Below are 16275 nucleotides of genomic sequence, written 5' to 3' on the forward strand. Positions count from 1 at the left end.
GCTTGCCTTTGCCTCAGGCTCTCCAAGCTTTTCCCCACCCTATCATCTTTTTTTTTCCTCTTGTTTTGTGGTGCATGGCCTCTACTCATTCAACTCCATCATCCTGTCGCCTAAGATTATCTTGGTCGCTACCATGGCTCTAACCATTCTCCTTTGCTGTTCCCTGTGTCCACTTCCTTTTCTGAACATGTATTTATTATTTATAGGATTTTATTTATAGGATTTTTAACCCACTTTCTTCCCCATAAGGGGACTCATGCTTTATATGCTGTCATGTCTCCCCTTCTGTGTGGCCTGTAATTTACCCTCTTCAGTTTGTAAACAAGTTTTAAGTATGTGTGCCTGTATTTGTCCACATTTATTTCTCCATAGTTTATTTTTGTAAGCTCCTTGGAGGAGGGACCTGTCTATTGTTGCTTACTAAATTTTGTAAGATATCATGTATGCTCAAGCTGCAGTAATAATAACTATGAGTATAGACTAATAATTTTAAATAATTTATTTGGAAAGAGAAACTCAGGAGCTGAACCCAGCAATGCATTTAAAGTTCTGTCAGGCAGGTGTGTTCCCTTTATTTATAGGTCTTTGAAAATGTCCCTTGAGAAATGGGGTGATCTATCCTCCTGTGTGATACATGTGAAGCATAGACGCCACCTAGTGGGTATTTTAGAGTTTACTAAGACAACTAGAAGTCTTGAAGCTTTTGCTACTCACCCTTCTCTTCACCAGTTTTTAATCATAAATGGTACTATGTTGCCTGTTTCCACTGAAGCAGCTGCAATGATGGAAAATGCACAAGATGATTTATTTCTCATTATTGTACAGCTAGGAACACTTTCTGGTACCCTCTCTTAAGGTACCTGAATTTTCCTGACAACTTTCACAGTGGAGAGAGGTGAAAAGCGGTGTACCCCAAGGAGCTGTCCTGGGACTGGTGCTTTTCGACCTGATCGTAAATGACCTGGTTAAGCAGCAAGGTGGCTAAGTTTGTGGATGACACCAAACTTTTTCAAGTGGTGAAGTCCAGAAGAGATTGTGAGGAGCTCCAGAAGGATCTCTACAAACTGGGAGAATGGGCAGCAAAATGGCAGATACGTTTCATTGTAAGTAAGTGTAATTATGCACATTGGGGCAAAAAAAATCAAAACTTCATATATAGGCTAATGAGTTCTGAGCTGTCTGTGATGGATCAGGAGAGGGATCTTGGGTTGCTGGTGGACAGCTCGATGTGAGTGTTGACCCAATGTGCAGCAGTGGTGAAGAAGGCTAATTCTATGCTTGGGATCATTAGAAAAGGTATTGAGAATAAAACAGCTAATATTATAATGCCATTATACAAATAGATGGTAATACTTGGAGTATTGTGTCCAGTTCTAGTCGCCACATATCAAAAAGGATATCATGGAAATGGAGAAGATGCAAAAAAGAGCAACTGAAATGATTACTGGGCTGGGGCACCTTCCTTATGGGGAAAGACTACAGCATTTGGGGCTCTTCTGTTTGGGGGAAAAAGGCGCCTGAGGGGTACATGATTGAGACATACAAAATTATGCAGGGAATGGACAGAGTGGATAGAGAGATGCTCTTTACCCTCTCACACAATACCAGAACCAGGGGACATCCACTAAAATTGAGTGTTGGGAGAGTTAGGACAGACAAAAGAAAATATTTCTTTACTCAGCAAGTAGTTAGTCTGTGGAATTCCTTGCCACAGGAGGTAGTAATGGCACCTGGCCTAGATGCCTTTAAAAGGGGGTTAGACAAATTTCTGGAGGAAAAATCCATCACAGGTTACAAGCCATGATCTGTGTATGTGCAAACTTCTGATTATAGAAGTGGGTTACCTCAGAATGCCAGATACAAGGAATGACACCAGGATGCAAGTCTCTTGTCTTGTGTGCTCCCTGTGGCATTTCGTGTGTGACTGAGATACAGGAAGCTGGACTAGATGGACCTTTGGCCTGCTCCAGCAGAGCTGTTCTCATGTTCTTAAGGTGTTATGAAAACTTAGTTTTCCTGAAATAGTCTTTCTCCCTTTCCCTTTAAATTTTTCAGCAGCAGCTCTAGCAAGATATTAAAGAATGCGCATGCAGAGTTTGGTCACACTTAAATTTTTTTGTAATTAATTTTTCCTCCCTTTTACTGTTCCCTGTTTTCTGGGAGTTATTACATCAATTTGCCCCATACTTCCTAATTCAACAAATCCTTACGTTGCTGCTGCTTAGTTTTCTGTCTCTTATTTTGTATCCAATAATAGTGAATTATGGATCAACTAAAGTAGTATTTCACATGTACACACTTCGCATGGTATTCTTGGTTAGGATCTTTTAGTTTATCCTTCCTCATACTACTTTTAATTCTCAGGTATGGCTTTAATATCAGAAAAGTGTAGCTGTTACACATTATAGTACCAGCTAAGGGAAATGTCTGTTTCTGTGTTAAGCTTCATGAAGGTTAATCTAAATATGGGAAACCAGGAAGGCAGAAAGTGTGTAGCCAGTACTCATTTCCCATGAGTCTGTGCTTTTTCTCTAAAGCATTAGTGACCCACTTAAGGAAATCCCTGTCAAACAGTAGAGTCGACTGCGAAGGTCTGAACACATTTAGCTGCTGTGTTGCTGAATGCTGCTTCTCTGAAAATGTGTCTTGCTGCTGACACCATCGCCTACACCAACAAAATTGTATTGCACAAGGATTAGGATCATGTGCCTTTTTTCCCCCCTTTCTGTAATCGACCTATGAGACAGCTTTCTGAAAGGAATAATGGAATCTGTTCAGGGATGCGAAAATCTGGTGAAGATGTTGCAGTGTGCTTATAATGTCAGTTCTGAGTGTGGCTTTGAGGCTACAACCCATGCATGGATATCTGATAAAATGGCTTCTGGATGTTCGGCATGGTAATGGGCATTAGTGTTTTATGTGTTGATTGCTACAACAACAGTGAGCAATTCCTTTCATCTCAAGGCAGTGACTATTGGTTTTTCTGTTGAATAGCCTTTGGCTGCCTGTGTATATTTTTTAGCAGCTTGAAGTATTCATACTTTGGGTGGAAGACGCTTGTACATCATCAGCATTCCTCATCTCGATTATAACAGCTGTTATTTCGACAGTGAATTGCTAATGATCTGCTCTGCAAGACATAAAAAGTGCGGCACTGAACTGCTCTGGCTTAGATGTTGCAGTAATAGAATGGTGGGGCTTGGAACAAAGCTTGCTTTCATTGTGTTTTCTCTCTGCATGCTTAATCTGTTAACCATACATTTATCTGTGTGCTATTTAACAAAACATTGCTGTCCTCCTTTTTGAAACCAAAGTCCCAGACCTCAGAAATGGCTTTTTAAAAATTTAGTGGTAACTAAAACATGATTCTGTCTTTGATTGTCACGGATGTCTCCAAATATGGAGTTCTATGCACTATAAGTGTTGTTTTCTGTGCTTGGTGCTCATAGCAGATAACATTGTAAAATATACTTTTATTGCACCTCTTCAGTAAAATTAAGTAGGTTTCTAATATTCCATGTACTTTGAAATTACAAGTACTAGAAATCACAGTATATAAAACAGAGCTATTGAACTCAAGTGCACAATGTTAATTGAGTATACTGCTGTAGAGGTGTGTGTGTGTTCCATCTGAGAATTCTGTTCAGCAAATTGAGTTGAGTTAGGACAGACACAATAGTACTTCTGGCATAATGATGAACTAAGGCAGAAATATAAGGGGGCTCTGTCTACCCTGTTGAATCCTTTGTCAAGCAGTTTGGTGGCTTTTTCAGTCAAATGTATTTTTTTATATAGCGCCTGCCTAAACATTTTAGTTCTCATTTATCTAACTAGTTATCTGACTTTGTGTCTGGAGGTACAAACTGCATCCTTAACGGATACTTGTGCTTTCTCTTGTGTGAAGGGAGTCTTGTTTGACCTGACTATCTTAATATACAAATGTCAGAGAAATTTCCTCTTCTACTTCTTTTGGGAAGGGGAAAAAATAATTTGTCCGTAGATATGTGGGTCTTTTTGCAAGCCCTACTTATAACTGATTAAAATTTAGGGGGACTGAATAATGGAAGTAAAGGATAGACATTGTATTGATAACCTGTAGGAATGGAATATGCAATTTGTTGAATTCACATATAGTCTCAACATCAGATACTTAATATACTGCTTTTTAATTAAAAAGTTCATGAAGCAGTTTACAAAGTCAAATTAAATGGTTTCCTGTCCTGCTAAATAGAAGAGGAGCATGAATTGAAAAAATGTCTCTATACCTAGTTAGCAGGGTGTACCGTATGCTGTTGTCATCCTCTTAGATGTCCTTGGGCAGAATCCATGTTTTGATTGTGTATTCAACCAAAACTTCTCCATTGGGCTTTCAAAAAAATCATATCAATACTGCCTTTGGGATTTTTTTCCCCGGTTCTTCTTTCCTGGTTGAGATTTCAGATTCAGGAACCTTTATTGGCATAAAATAAAACAACATATGACAGTACATTTAAACCACACCTAAAACAGCTCATGTGCCCAACCAATACACTGCCCTTACTTACTTATACCACGCCTCCTCAAAATTGAGTAAAGAAATTTTGCAACCTGCCGTGTACGTGCCTCATCATTGCCTAATAGCAACTGATGTAGCACAAAGTCCCCCAACCAATGTTTGGAAGGCAAAAATGGCCTGAGCAACTGCGAACACAGATCGTCAAACCATTTGCAAATTAAAACCATATGTGGAAGAGATTCAGTGTCCAGAGAGTTGCAGCTACACATCCTTGCTTGCATGCTCAGGCAATTGTATCTTTACAACGCGCCAGGGAGAAGGCTCTCTGTTCCTGTGAATTAAATAGGAAATATAAGTAGGCGGGCCGTTTATCCAGGATTGGAAAAAGTGAAAGCTGGAGGGGAGAACAGGTTGTGTTTGTGGCTGCAAACAGCTTTTGCCACTCTAGGTTTTCCTAGAGTGGTTTTGCCACTCAGAGTTTTAAATGCCAGCTCTGGTGAGAGGGCTCCTAACAGATCTGCTGAGAGACCTATGGCCTGGACCTTTTTGAGAAACAATGTCAGGCCCAGGGAGAATGTTGGGTTAGTTAATAGGTTTCTGAGCAGAATATCTTGCTCAGACGCATAACAAACCCTTAGCCAAAATTCGCAGAAACTCACCCAGGCCATGGTTTCTAATTTATGTTGGCCCACTTCCAGATATAGTACTGCGTATGGGATACAGCATGGTAGAGCAAATATTTTATATAAACACCATGACTGGATCCTCTCAATGCTGGCACCAAATGCAGACATCCAAATCGGTATTCCGTAGGTGGTTCTTTTCTATATCAAGGTTTAATCCTATATCAACCACTTTGTGCTACAGTTCTTGGACCTTAATATTATTCTTGAATGTTTTCAAAAGCTGGTTATCTTATTGCTGCTAGGTTGAGCTTAATTACTTGTTATTTATTAACCTTCCTCCTCCATAAACTTAAGATATATTGTATTCTTTTCAAGGCAGAAGTTAAAATTTTATGTGTCTATCATGTATTTTTTTATGTTTTGAGAGTCGGTTGTAGTACAGTATTTTTGTAAGTGTTCTAAAATATGGTTCCTGTTTGATGACTTCATTTCTTAAAGGATTTTAAACCTGAGAAAGTTCACTTGTTTAAGCACAGGTTGAAAGCCAGTTCAAATACTAGCATAGCACACAGTTATAGGAAAACTGCTTTGTAAGCAAGCCTCCAGCATCAAGATGTGACCTTTTACCACAAACTCCTACAGTCAGAAATGGATGGAGAAGTGATTGTAAACTCAAGAAGGCAAGCTGATGATAGCCACATAAAATTACAGATCCCCTGCTTTGTTGCAGAGCATTCAGCCTGATTCATTAATAATTTTGAATCCTTTTCACCTGTTGTAATGTCAAATCTTGCTTGCTTAGGAGTACTACATTTTATTTAATTGTTTCATACGCTTTTGCTTAACTTCAACATTCATGCACCCTGGTGGTGCACCACAAAGCCCCCTCGAATAATTTTTTCCTGTGAGCAACCCCAGGATATCTGTGGGAAACTTGCTTGGTTCAAGACCTGATGGGTAAGGGAACTGGGGAAGCAGATACATCTTGCCCCATTGAGTCAAGCTACCATTTATGTGAATGGTGAAGGGAGAAAATTTAGAGATTAGAGGTGGGGGTGGAAAGAAAGATAAGGAAATGCTGACTGCTTAGTTTTTGGAGTGCTGTGTGATAGAAGAAAACTTTCCAATTAACTTTCAAATCAACAAATTTGGGTTTATATCATCTTTTCAGGTTTTTAAGAATATAAATACCTTCCTTCCTACAACCTGCTCTTTCAGCTACTACTTTCCAGATTCAGTCAAAGTAACTTATATTTGATGCCTTTCTCTAGGCTAGTATCCTGTCTTGGGAAGTAAATGGGAGCCTGTTGGAAGAAATTCCTTTAATACAGATTTACCTTCTGTTGCATGTTTAATGCGTGTATTGCTCTTTCTTCAGACTGAATCTGGCTATGGATCAGAGTCAAGCTTAAGGCGCCATGGTTCTATGGTATCTCTTGTGTCTGGTGCAAGTGGATATTCGGCAACATCCACCTCTTCATTCAAAGTATGTGATGAACAATGCAGGTATCCTGGAAAGAACTGTTATATTTTAGAAATATGTATGTCAGAAATATTTGTCAGTGGGGTGCTTTCTCAGTACTTTTCTGAAGCATGCTTAGCATAAATCCAAGGCCCACTGAATGGATTATATTGTAACTTCTCAGGGCTGCAGTCCAAAAAACTCATGGACTTGAGAACTGTGTGTGAATGGCACTTTCTTTGAAGTTTCTATTGCAGCAGCTCCTGCTTGAAGGTACAGACTTTTGTCTGACTACTGAAAAGAGAAGCAGCTTGTTTCTTTGGCTGTGACTGCTGAGGAAACCTCAAAGAGCTCCCTAAAGGTCCACTCTTGTTGGACCACTGTGGTATTGAATTTGCATGATTTTACTTTAGAATAATCCTGGAAAAATGTTGTGTATTTGTCCTGTAAATAGGACAAAATGTCTCCAAAAATAGTTCTTTCATTAGTCTCTCTTCTGAAGAATTATGCAGTATTGAATGTAGAATAAATAGGCGTAATGAGTTAAGATGTTAAAAGTCAAATAATATATAAAATACATAGTTCGCAATCATTCTCTGGTTTTTGTAAAATGTTCAAATAGAGAATGAATCTTAATGTGAACATTGGTTACTTTGAACATACTCTTCCCACCCACCCACCCCCCACAGAATGTATATTAGACATACTGTCTAGTTAATGTGTATCTTATAGTACAATACTACTTTGGTTGTAATTCAAAAGCCAATGTATTGGTAATTAAGCTGCTTCAGTGTTTCTAATTTATGTACAGTGTTTTAAACAGGATGTATATCTTACTGCAGCTAATTATAGTTACTAAAAAATTAATGTTTTGCAACCAACTCTAACAGTCAAAGATCTCTTTCATCTTAATATATTTCTGTAAGAAATTGTATCCAATTATGTGTGTCCTATGAAAACTGTATGCTTGTATTTGTATTGTGTTTGTAATTACATGTTTTGTTTTAATTTCTGCATTTTCAGAAGGGTCACAGCTTGCGTGAAAAGCTTGCTGAAATGGAAACCTTTAGAGATATCTTGTGTAGACAGGTTGATACGTTACAGAAATACTTTGATGCTTGTGCAGATGCTGTCTCCAAGGATGAATTTCAGAGAGATAAAGGTATGGAGAAGAGCCTTGGCTCAGTAGTCAAGCACATGCTCTAATTCGGAAGCTCTCAGGTTCAGTTTCTAGTTTCTCAGATAAGGCAGAGAAATTCCTGTCTGAAACCCTGGAGAACATCTGCCAGTCTGTGCTGTGGCAATACAGTCCAAGATGGGCCAATAGTCTGACTCAGGGGTGTCCAAACTCTTTGACAGGGGGGCCACATCATCTCTCTGTGTTCGGGGCCGGGAGGGGGGAAAAGAATTAATTTGTTTCAAATTTGAATAAATTTACATAAATGAATACATTAGAGATGGAACTTACATGAATGAAAGAAGTTATTGCAATAGCACAAGGCCTATAAAAGGCCTTGCACAAAGCAAGGCTGGCCTTTCCTTGGCTGCCACTGCTGCATCACAGATGTGAAACAGCAAGCAGTGGAGGGAGTCCTCGTTCCGCAGCTCACGCAAGAGTTCAAACAGTTGTCCTCATGCTGAGAGCAGTTACGTTGGGCCAGCATGGGCTCCAGCAAGTCTCCAGAGTGCCAGAGCCTTATTGGAGACTGGGACTCCCCATGGGCCAGATTTGGAGTCCCCGAGGGCTGCAAACAGCCCTTAGGCTGGGGTTTGGGCACCCCTGGTCTGACTTAATGTAAGGAAGCTTCCTGCAATCTTAAACTTTACCCCTTTGCCTGGGGTAAAGGGACAGAGCTTATGGAGATACGCAGACCTGGTGTCAGATGTTCCTGTCCTAATCCAACACAAGTGTGCTGCAGCTGTGTGAGCTTGACCAAGAAAACATCAAATAGCCATGTGCGACCTGATCTTTTGAATGTTTACTTGGAAGTAAGTCCTCCTAAGTTCCGTGGGACTTGTTCTCTAGTAACTGGATAGGATTTCTGTCTTAATAGCAAAACTGATTAAAATGTATAATGTGGTTTGCTTTGATACTGGTTTGACCATTGCTGTTCTCCACACTAAGGCTTCATATTTACAGTCAGTATTGTAAAAATGTAGCATTGACATCAACCAGAGAGTTCTTTTGCTTTTACTAGGGATCCAGAAGCACAGCGTTGCTTAGCAAGTGATGTCATGGAGTGACTCATCTGAAACCAGTGCAGTGCTAGAGCATGATTAAAGATCCCATTAAGTGCTTTGCTGAACTGACATCTCAGTGTAGTCTCCAGTTAATGGGGGTGTATCGCCTTCTTCTCCCACCTTCCAGTGTTTGGATTCTTGTCAATTCTAGCTTTCTACCGCATGCAGACAAAGTAAAAATAGAAGTGTGTTTTTTATATGTGAAAACTTGCTTGTATTTTTCTGCAAACTATACTAACAATGTAGAAAACAGGCTTTTGAAAAATCCCACAATTTTTAGCTGTATAGAAAAGCTGACTTACCTTCAGCTACTACTGTGTTTTCCTTCTACAGTTGGGGTTCTCAGCTTATGCATATTAATGATCTATCTTTTTGCTTGCTGTAGTGGTAGAAGATGACGAAGATGATTTTCCTACAACACGCTCTGATGGGGAGTTTTTGCCCAATAGTAATGGTAGCAAAGAAAAATGTGAGTATGCTTAAATGTATGATACTGTTCAGATTATTTTAGTTATATGAAACAATCTAGATATTTATCCTAAAAGACTCGAGCAGAACAAAATAAAAGTCATTAAATAAAATAGACCTTCTTTAATTTTATTGAGATTTATCTGGCTATAGTGGTTTCTACACGCACGGCTCCAAAGTTCTTTTTTCAATATTAACACTTCTAGATAGAATAAAGAGTTTAAAAGCTTTTGTAATACATTTTTCTTGTAAGTTAATCAATTTCCTATGCAAAACAGAGTTTGAGTTCCTGCTGCCTGGATATTACATGGAAACAACCACAAAGTCAGTGCAACTTTTTAACTTAATGATTACTTGCGATTTTAATATAAAAGAATTGTATTGAATGTTAAAAATATTTTGATATTTTCTTGGTGACAACTTCTTGGTAACTCGAGGACTAGTCTGTGTTCAAACACAGACATTTATCTTCTGTGATAGAAGACATTTAGAGCAATCATGCAGGTCTCTTGTTATCTGGTGTGCTCCCTGGGGCATTTGGTGGGCCGCTGTGAGATACAGGAAGCTGGATTAGATGGGCCTATGGCCTGATCCAGTGGGGCTGTTCTTATGTTCATGCCAATTGCCCTGTTCCAGAAGTCAACAAGATTTTCAACAGGACCAGACATGCCAAAAGGCAATTAAAGTTTAAGTTGCTTATATTTTATTGCCTTTTGGCATGTCTGGTCCTGTTGAAAATCTTGTTGATTTCTGGAACAGGGCAATTGGCATGATTGCTCTAAATGTCTTCTATCACTTCATAGAGTTTGGCTGCGTTCCTTTGTATACTGAATTTGCTTATGACAAGGAAGCAATGGGGTGATGCTCAGAGCACAAGCGAAGGATGAGAGAGTCCACTTGATCTCTAGACACATTCTTTTTAAGGTTTGTTCTATAGCAGTGGTGATTGCAGAAAGAGCTTACTCTTCTGTCACCAGTGCATCTGTACAATGCTTCAATGTGGTTCTGAGCTTTACATTCTAGGGCCTGGGTTGCTTGGGAGGAACTCTGTTGTCTGCTGTGACCTTATTATGGATCACTTAAGTTAAAATTGTTCACATATATTTTTACTTAGATACCACAATCGTTGCTCATGTTCTTGAAGTTCCTTTGGTCTCCTTTTACCACAGTTGCTCAGATGAACAGTTTTTGCAGCTTTAGGACATGGACAGGGTGCCTGGTGATATCTTTGTAGCTTATTGCATCTTGCCAGATCAGTAGATTGGTTCTCAGAGAAAGGAAGTAGTTTCTTGAAAGTAATAAAACCATTCTGAAAAAAATCTTCTTGTACTTGGATGGTCTGTTTCATTTTTATCAAGCTCTTTTTTTCCAAAGAATTCAATCAGCAGATATGAACTATTCCCTTATCCTACCGGTACCCCTGTGAAGAGGACTGAGACGTTGTTTGGTCCAAGATCACCCAGTGTACTTTGTGACTGAGGTGGGATTTGAGCCAAGGGTCCCCCCCCCATTTAAGTTCAACCATCTAATTACAAAAGCACAAATTCCCAGTCTGTTTCTCGTATTCACTCCTTGGGTAAGTTGCTCATGTATATGGTGATGACCCAACTCCAGTCACTTCTGTACAATACCAGTTACCCTAGAGCAGTGGTGCTCAAAGTGCCAACCACTGTGCATCGAAAACAGCTTCCCTGGTGCAACGGAGGCAAACTGTTCCGTGGGGGAGCTGCTAATCTTCCGTTCTGATCTCCCCCAAACCATGCACCTCCCAGCCACATCTGCCCAGAACTCCAGGCACACAGCCAGCTGGGGCAACGCAACATGGAAGTGGCTGACTGGCGCATGGTTTGGGGGAGATCGGAATGGAAGATTAGCAGCTCCCCCGTGGAACAGTTTGCCTTGGTCACATGGTGGACAGGTAAGCATGTGCGCCGGATCCAGCCCATAGGCCACGGTTTAACCTGCCCTGCTCTAGAGCCATATCATGCTGTCTTCAGGCCTTATTTTGGACAGGCCTTGGTGATCCTGGCTTTCATTCTGTCTTGGGAGACAGATGGTGACCCTTCTGATTCCCTTTGACTCTCTGTACTGATTTTCTGTACTGTTGAATATAGTATCCTTGAGCACAGCATAGTTTAGTGGCTCTCTTCCTTCCTTTCAATAGATGATGCAGGAGATAAAAGGGTATTTAATAGTAGTGGTTTATTATTTTTTAACTTTGCCAGTTTATAATGTTGGGTTTGATTTGAGCATTTGTGTTGTGATAATTGTGTTTTGATTTGTTGGCCTCTTTAAAAAAGGGCCAACTTGTGGCAGCCCAGTATTCCCACCTTCCTCAAACCCATGCAATTCTTACCTGACCCCCTTTGTTCTGCAGAACCTTTAATCAAAGCGGGAAATGAGGGGTGCACTAGGAACACTTCCAGCATGCTTCACATTTTCTGCTTTGATTGAAGAGCCCATGTATAGGAAGGAGTGAGATTGTTTCACTCTGAGGATCAGAATGCTGCAATTTGTCATCCTTACCTTTCTTCTTCCTCTACCAAACCCAGTGAAGGAAGGAACAATGTGACAAGGTGGCGGGGGCCAGGTCGCTCTGCTCTGAGGTTTGGAATGTAGTGATCCTGCCTGCTTACTTAGCTTTTTTCCCCACAGCTCTTTTCACCAAAATGGGAAATGTGGAGTGTGTTAAAAACCATTCTTTAGAGTCTAGTGGAGGAAGTCACAAGATCTTTGTGCAGGCTTTTTAAATGGGAATGCAGAGTATGCAGGGAGAAATATTGGCATGTTCACTGGGCTTGGTGGAGGAAGATGCATGGCAGGGGAGACAGATTGGTACACTACAAGGATCAGAACACAGCTATCTCACTTCTTTCTCTGTATGGGCTCTTTAAACAAAGCAGGAATTGTGACACATCTTGGGCCCGATCCCAGCATGCCTCTCTTTTTCTGCTTTGGTTAGTGTTGTTGCTACTGTTGCATGCTTGGAATATTTCATACTTACTAGTAATTCCCAAGTTTCTCTTCTGTTTTGGCATATCTTGTTAGCATATTTCCCATGCACATGAGAGCCATAGTATTAAGTATCATGTTGAGTCTCAGTTGACAAGTTCATAGCAGCAGGGATATTTGTTTAGAAAAGAAGCAGAAGCATGCACGTCTTAGCCAAAAGTGCTTTACCATGTAAGAGGGAGATTTTTTTACTACAGGAAAGCACTGTGTTTTTTTTTAATAATATGAAGAAACAACAAAAGGTTTTCTTTTGAAATTCTTTCCCCTACAGGTTGCCTGGAGAAATGAGATGGGTTAGTTCAGGATATAAGTATATTTATTCTGGCAGTAAATGCAGGTAGTTGTCCATTTACCTGTGACATTAGAAATGAAAGTACCAACTGACAGTTTTTGTGAATTATATGACTCCTGCAATATTGAGTGGGAAGAATCTTCTTGTAAAACCACTTAATAATTTGTAAGGTTGTCTTTGTAACATTGAATATTTTCTCATTGGCTGTGTCTTTAATGTGAAGATAAATGGGTCTACTTTTAGTGACTAATTCCAATGTGATAAAATATAAATACAGGCCAGCTCATTCAAGTTCATTGTGCAGATTATGTATGAGTGTCTTAAGCTGTCACTTTGAATGTTTTTTCTCTTCTTTAGAATTTATAAACTCCATATAAGTCCTTTTACTGGAATAAGACACAGGTTTTAAAGTTCCCTCATCTATTTCATGTGTGCACAATGTTTTTCTTTTTATTGAGCTGATTTTTTTTCTTTCCCTGAAGAGATGTGAAAGGCTTTGGCTTGCCATATTTTTGTTGGGTTTTGTCTTAAGGATAATGCCTCAAATTGGCAAAGTGTCTTTTCCAGTGGCTGCTGATGCTTCTTCTGTATCTTTTTAGATTGTGAGCTCTTGTGAAACATTTTATTTTATTTACTATGTACAGAACACTGTTTCGTGAACTTTTCGCTGAATATGATATAGACATATACTGCTGAGAGGGCAGAAAGGGAGTTACATATTGAGAGCCAGGATGATGAAGTGATTTGGGAGTTGGACTTCAACCTGAAAGATCCAGGTTCATAATCCCCACTCATCCATGAAGCCTTTTGGATGACCTTGAGCCAGTCATTATCTCTCAGCCTCACCCGTCTCACAGGGTTGTTTTGAGGACAAAAGGAGGGGAAGAACAGTGTACACCACCCTGACCTCCTTGGAGGAAGGGCAATGTAAAAATTAGAAAAATAAAAAAATACATATTCTTGCAATATTGTCCAGAGGGGAGCTGCATGATTTGGTAATGGACTGAATATGGTGAATAAAGAAGTGGGGAGGGGAAACAAAGATAAAACCCAAACTTTGAGTCTGTTCAGCAAGCTGAATAGTGACATTGTCAACGATTAAGGGGAGAGTACACAGAGAGGAAGACTTGGGATGTTCAATGAGAAGTTCATTCGTGGGCATATTGAGCTTAAGAATGGCAATGAAGCATCTTTGGAATGAGGGAGAATGTTCTAGGGTAGAGAGGTGGTGCTGGATATAATCAGCATAGAGATACTGGAATTTGATTAAATCACCAGAGAGAGAGCATGTAGAAGAATAGCAGGGGCCCAAAACAGAGCCCTGAGGGGTTGCAACAGAGAGATGAAAAGAGAGAGAACTACTTCCCCATGTGAAAAATCTGAAATAACATTGGACAGGTAGAAGGTCTGTGTCACGGGGTCCTAGGGCATATTGACCAAGAGACAATAATCAGATACATGTATCAAATCGGCAGAGAGGTCAAGAAAGTCACAGTATCAAGACCTTTTGATTTAGCAGAGAGAACATTGGTAATTTATGTGAATGCAGTTTCAGAGGAGTGCAGGGAATGAACAACCAGACTGAAAGGGGTCAAGAGGAAAGGAAGTCTAGATACAATGAATAACTTCTGTTCTAGGAATTTGGAGTCAAAGGGTAGAAGGGATACTGTTGGAGAAGGATGAGTTGAGGATTGGAGGATGGCTTCTGCATTTTCTCCCACATCAGAACATGTACACCGCTGTGCAGCAAGTGCTTGCGACCCTCAGAAGCAGCAAAACATTTACTATTTTGGAGTGTCTCCAAAGCCTGCCACATCATGAAAGACCAACCAGCCCTATTCGAAATCCTCTCTGTAATGCTAAAGGGAAGAACTTGGAATAGGACCATTGGCAATCAAGGATGGCCCAAAAATGTGGACGCCTGGTTAAGCACTATCATAACATAGCAGATAAAAGCATGTGAAATCCCTGCCTCAGTCTTATTTCAGCCATGACCCCATCCATTTGCCTCAACTCTCAGATATCACCTTTTGCTTCTTTCTGTAATATGGGAGTGATTATATCGACATTGTGGGAATCCTGGCAGTAGTTACTGTGAGGCTGTTCTTGTGAACTGCTTTGAGCACCCTGAAATGCTGCACTTTTGACGAATAGTAACAAATGAAGGTAGTCTGTTGAAGTCTTTGTTACAGATAGATCATACACAGTAAAGGAAACCTAAGCTAGATGTGAGATGCTCGGTGCTATGTTGCTACGTTTGTTTGGGAAAAGCCTTAGTATGGATTACCCAAAGAACCCCTTGATGGTGCATTGGACAGGTGATTCTACTGCCAGAGTTCATGGTCAACCTGGCCAGATTGGCCCTCTGATGGTCATATGCTAGTGTCAGTCTAGCTGACCTCTTATGCTGCATCTGGAATATACTCTTGAAACACACTATACACTGGACTATGACTACTAATACAAGTTTTTAACAAGCAAACCTGTTCTCAATACAGTGGTGCCTCGCAAGATGAATGCCTTGCACACAGAAAAACTCGCAAGACGAAAGCGTTTTTGTGATTTTTTCTGGTGACTCGCAAGACGAATTTTTCTATGCCGTGCTTCGCAAGACGAATTTTTTCTATGGCCGTGCTTTGCAAGATGAATTTTTAAAATTAAAAAGTTGAAGTTTTGTGCTTGAAATTTTTGAAATCCTCTGTACAGTATGTATGCCTTTAAAGAGCACTTAATAAACACTTTGTAAACCAAATTTGACTTTGTTCTGACTTTTTTTGCCCATAGGAACGCATTAATTAAATTTCAATGCATTCCTATGGGAAACCATGCTTTGCCAGATGAAATTTTCGCAATACGAAACGACTTGTGGAACGAATTAATTTCCTCTTGCGAGGCACCACTGTATGTCGGCACCTGACATAATTTGAGTGTTTAACCATCCCTGTTATATATCAATCTATATTTATAATCTTCTGTCTCATATACTTTTAAATAGTTCATTTTTTTAAATATAAACAAGCTTAACAACAGATGTCTGGTGCAGTATAAGGTATTTGAAACCACTGTAACCAAGGAGAATTCATCTGCTTAGACATAGTAAGAATGGCTGTTACTTTATCTGTGGCCATTATGAACTTGACCACTTTTTAAGGATACTTTTTAGTACTTCAGAGTAGATTCAAGTGCATGATAGTTATTGATTTTGAAATGCTGAATCTCCTACGCTTTGAAGGTGGTTCTGTTTTAATTAGGTCCCACTTCAAGCTGTCAAACCGTTATTATTACAAAAGTATTCCCACTCCTTCCACCCACATGTTTTTTCAGTGCAGAACTGTAGAGCATAGAAAGTGGAATTAAGAGACTATACTGAATTTCTCCTATTGCTTTCTCCAAGCTCCTGCAAATAACTGAACTCTAGTGGGTGTGCCAGTAATTTAACTCTGGCACAGGCCACTCATGTCTGTAACATATTCATTTGAATAACACTGGTTCATACTGATAAGTCTCTAATCTATTTTAGTGTTTCCACATGTAACGCCCAAAGGAATAAATGGCATAGACTTTAAAGGGGAAGCTATCACTTTCAAGGCTACAACAGCTGGAATTCTTGCTACACTTTCCCATTGTATTGAGCTAATGGTGAAACGTGAAGAAAGCTGGCAGAAAAGATTGGATAAGG

At 39.8% G+C, this 16275-nt stretch overlaps 1 protein-coding gene across 2 annotated transcripts in view; it reads left to right on the forward strand.

The window, feature by feature from the left end:
* CERT1 (ceramide transporter 1) overlaps positions 1-16275 on the forward strand; it is an 88851-nt gene that overhangs the window by 46365 nt on the left and 26211 nt on the right. For both annotated transcript variants that reach the window (XM_066615905.1, XM_066615906.1), the window contains exons 4-7: positions 6500-6607; positions 7607-7745; positions 9210-9293; positions 16117-16274. In XM_066615905.1, coding sequence (XP_066472002.1) covers positions 6500-6607; positions 7607-7745; positions 9210-9293; positions 16117-16274 — 489 coding nt within the window. The remainder of the gene's footprint in view (positions 1-6499; positions 6608-7606; positions 7746-9209; positions 9294-16116; position 16275) is intronic.

This window comes from Tiliqua scincoides, chromosome 2 (assembly GCF_035046505.1).
Source record: "Tiliqua scincoides isolate rTilSci1 chromosome 2, rTilSci1.hap2, whole genome shotgun sequence".
Classification (NCBI taxonomy): domain Eukaryota; kingdom Metazoa; phylum Chordata; class Lepidosauria; order Squamata; family Scincidae; genus Tiliqua; species Tiliqua scincoides.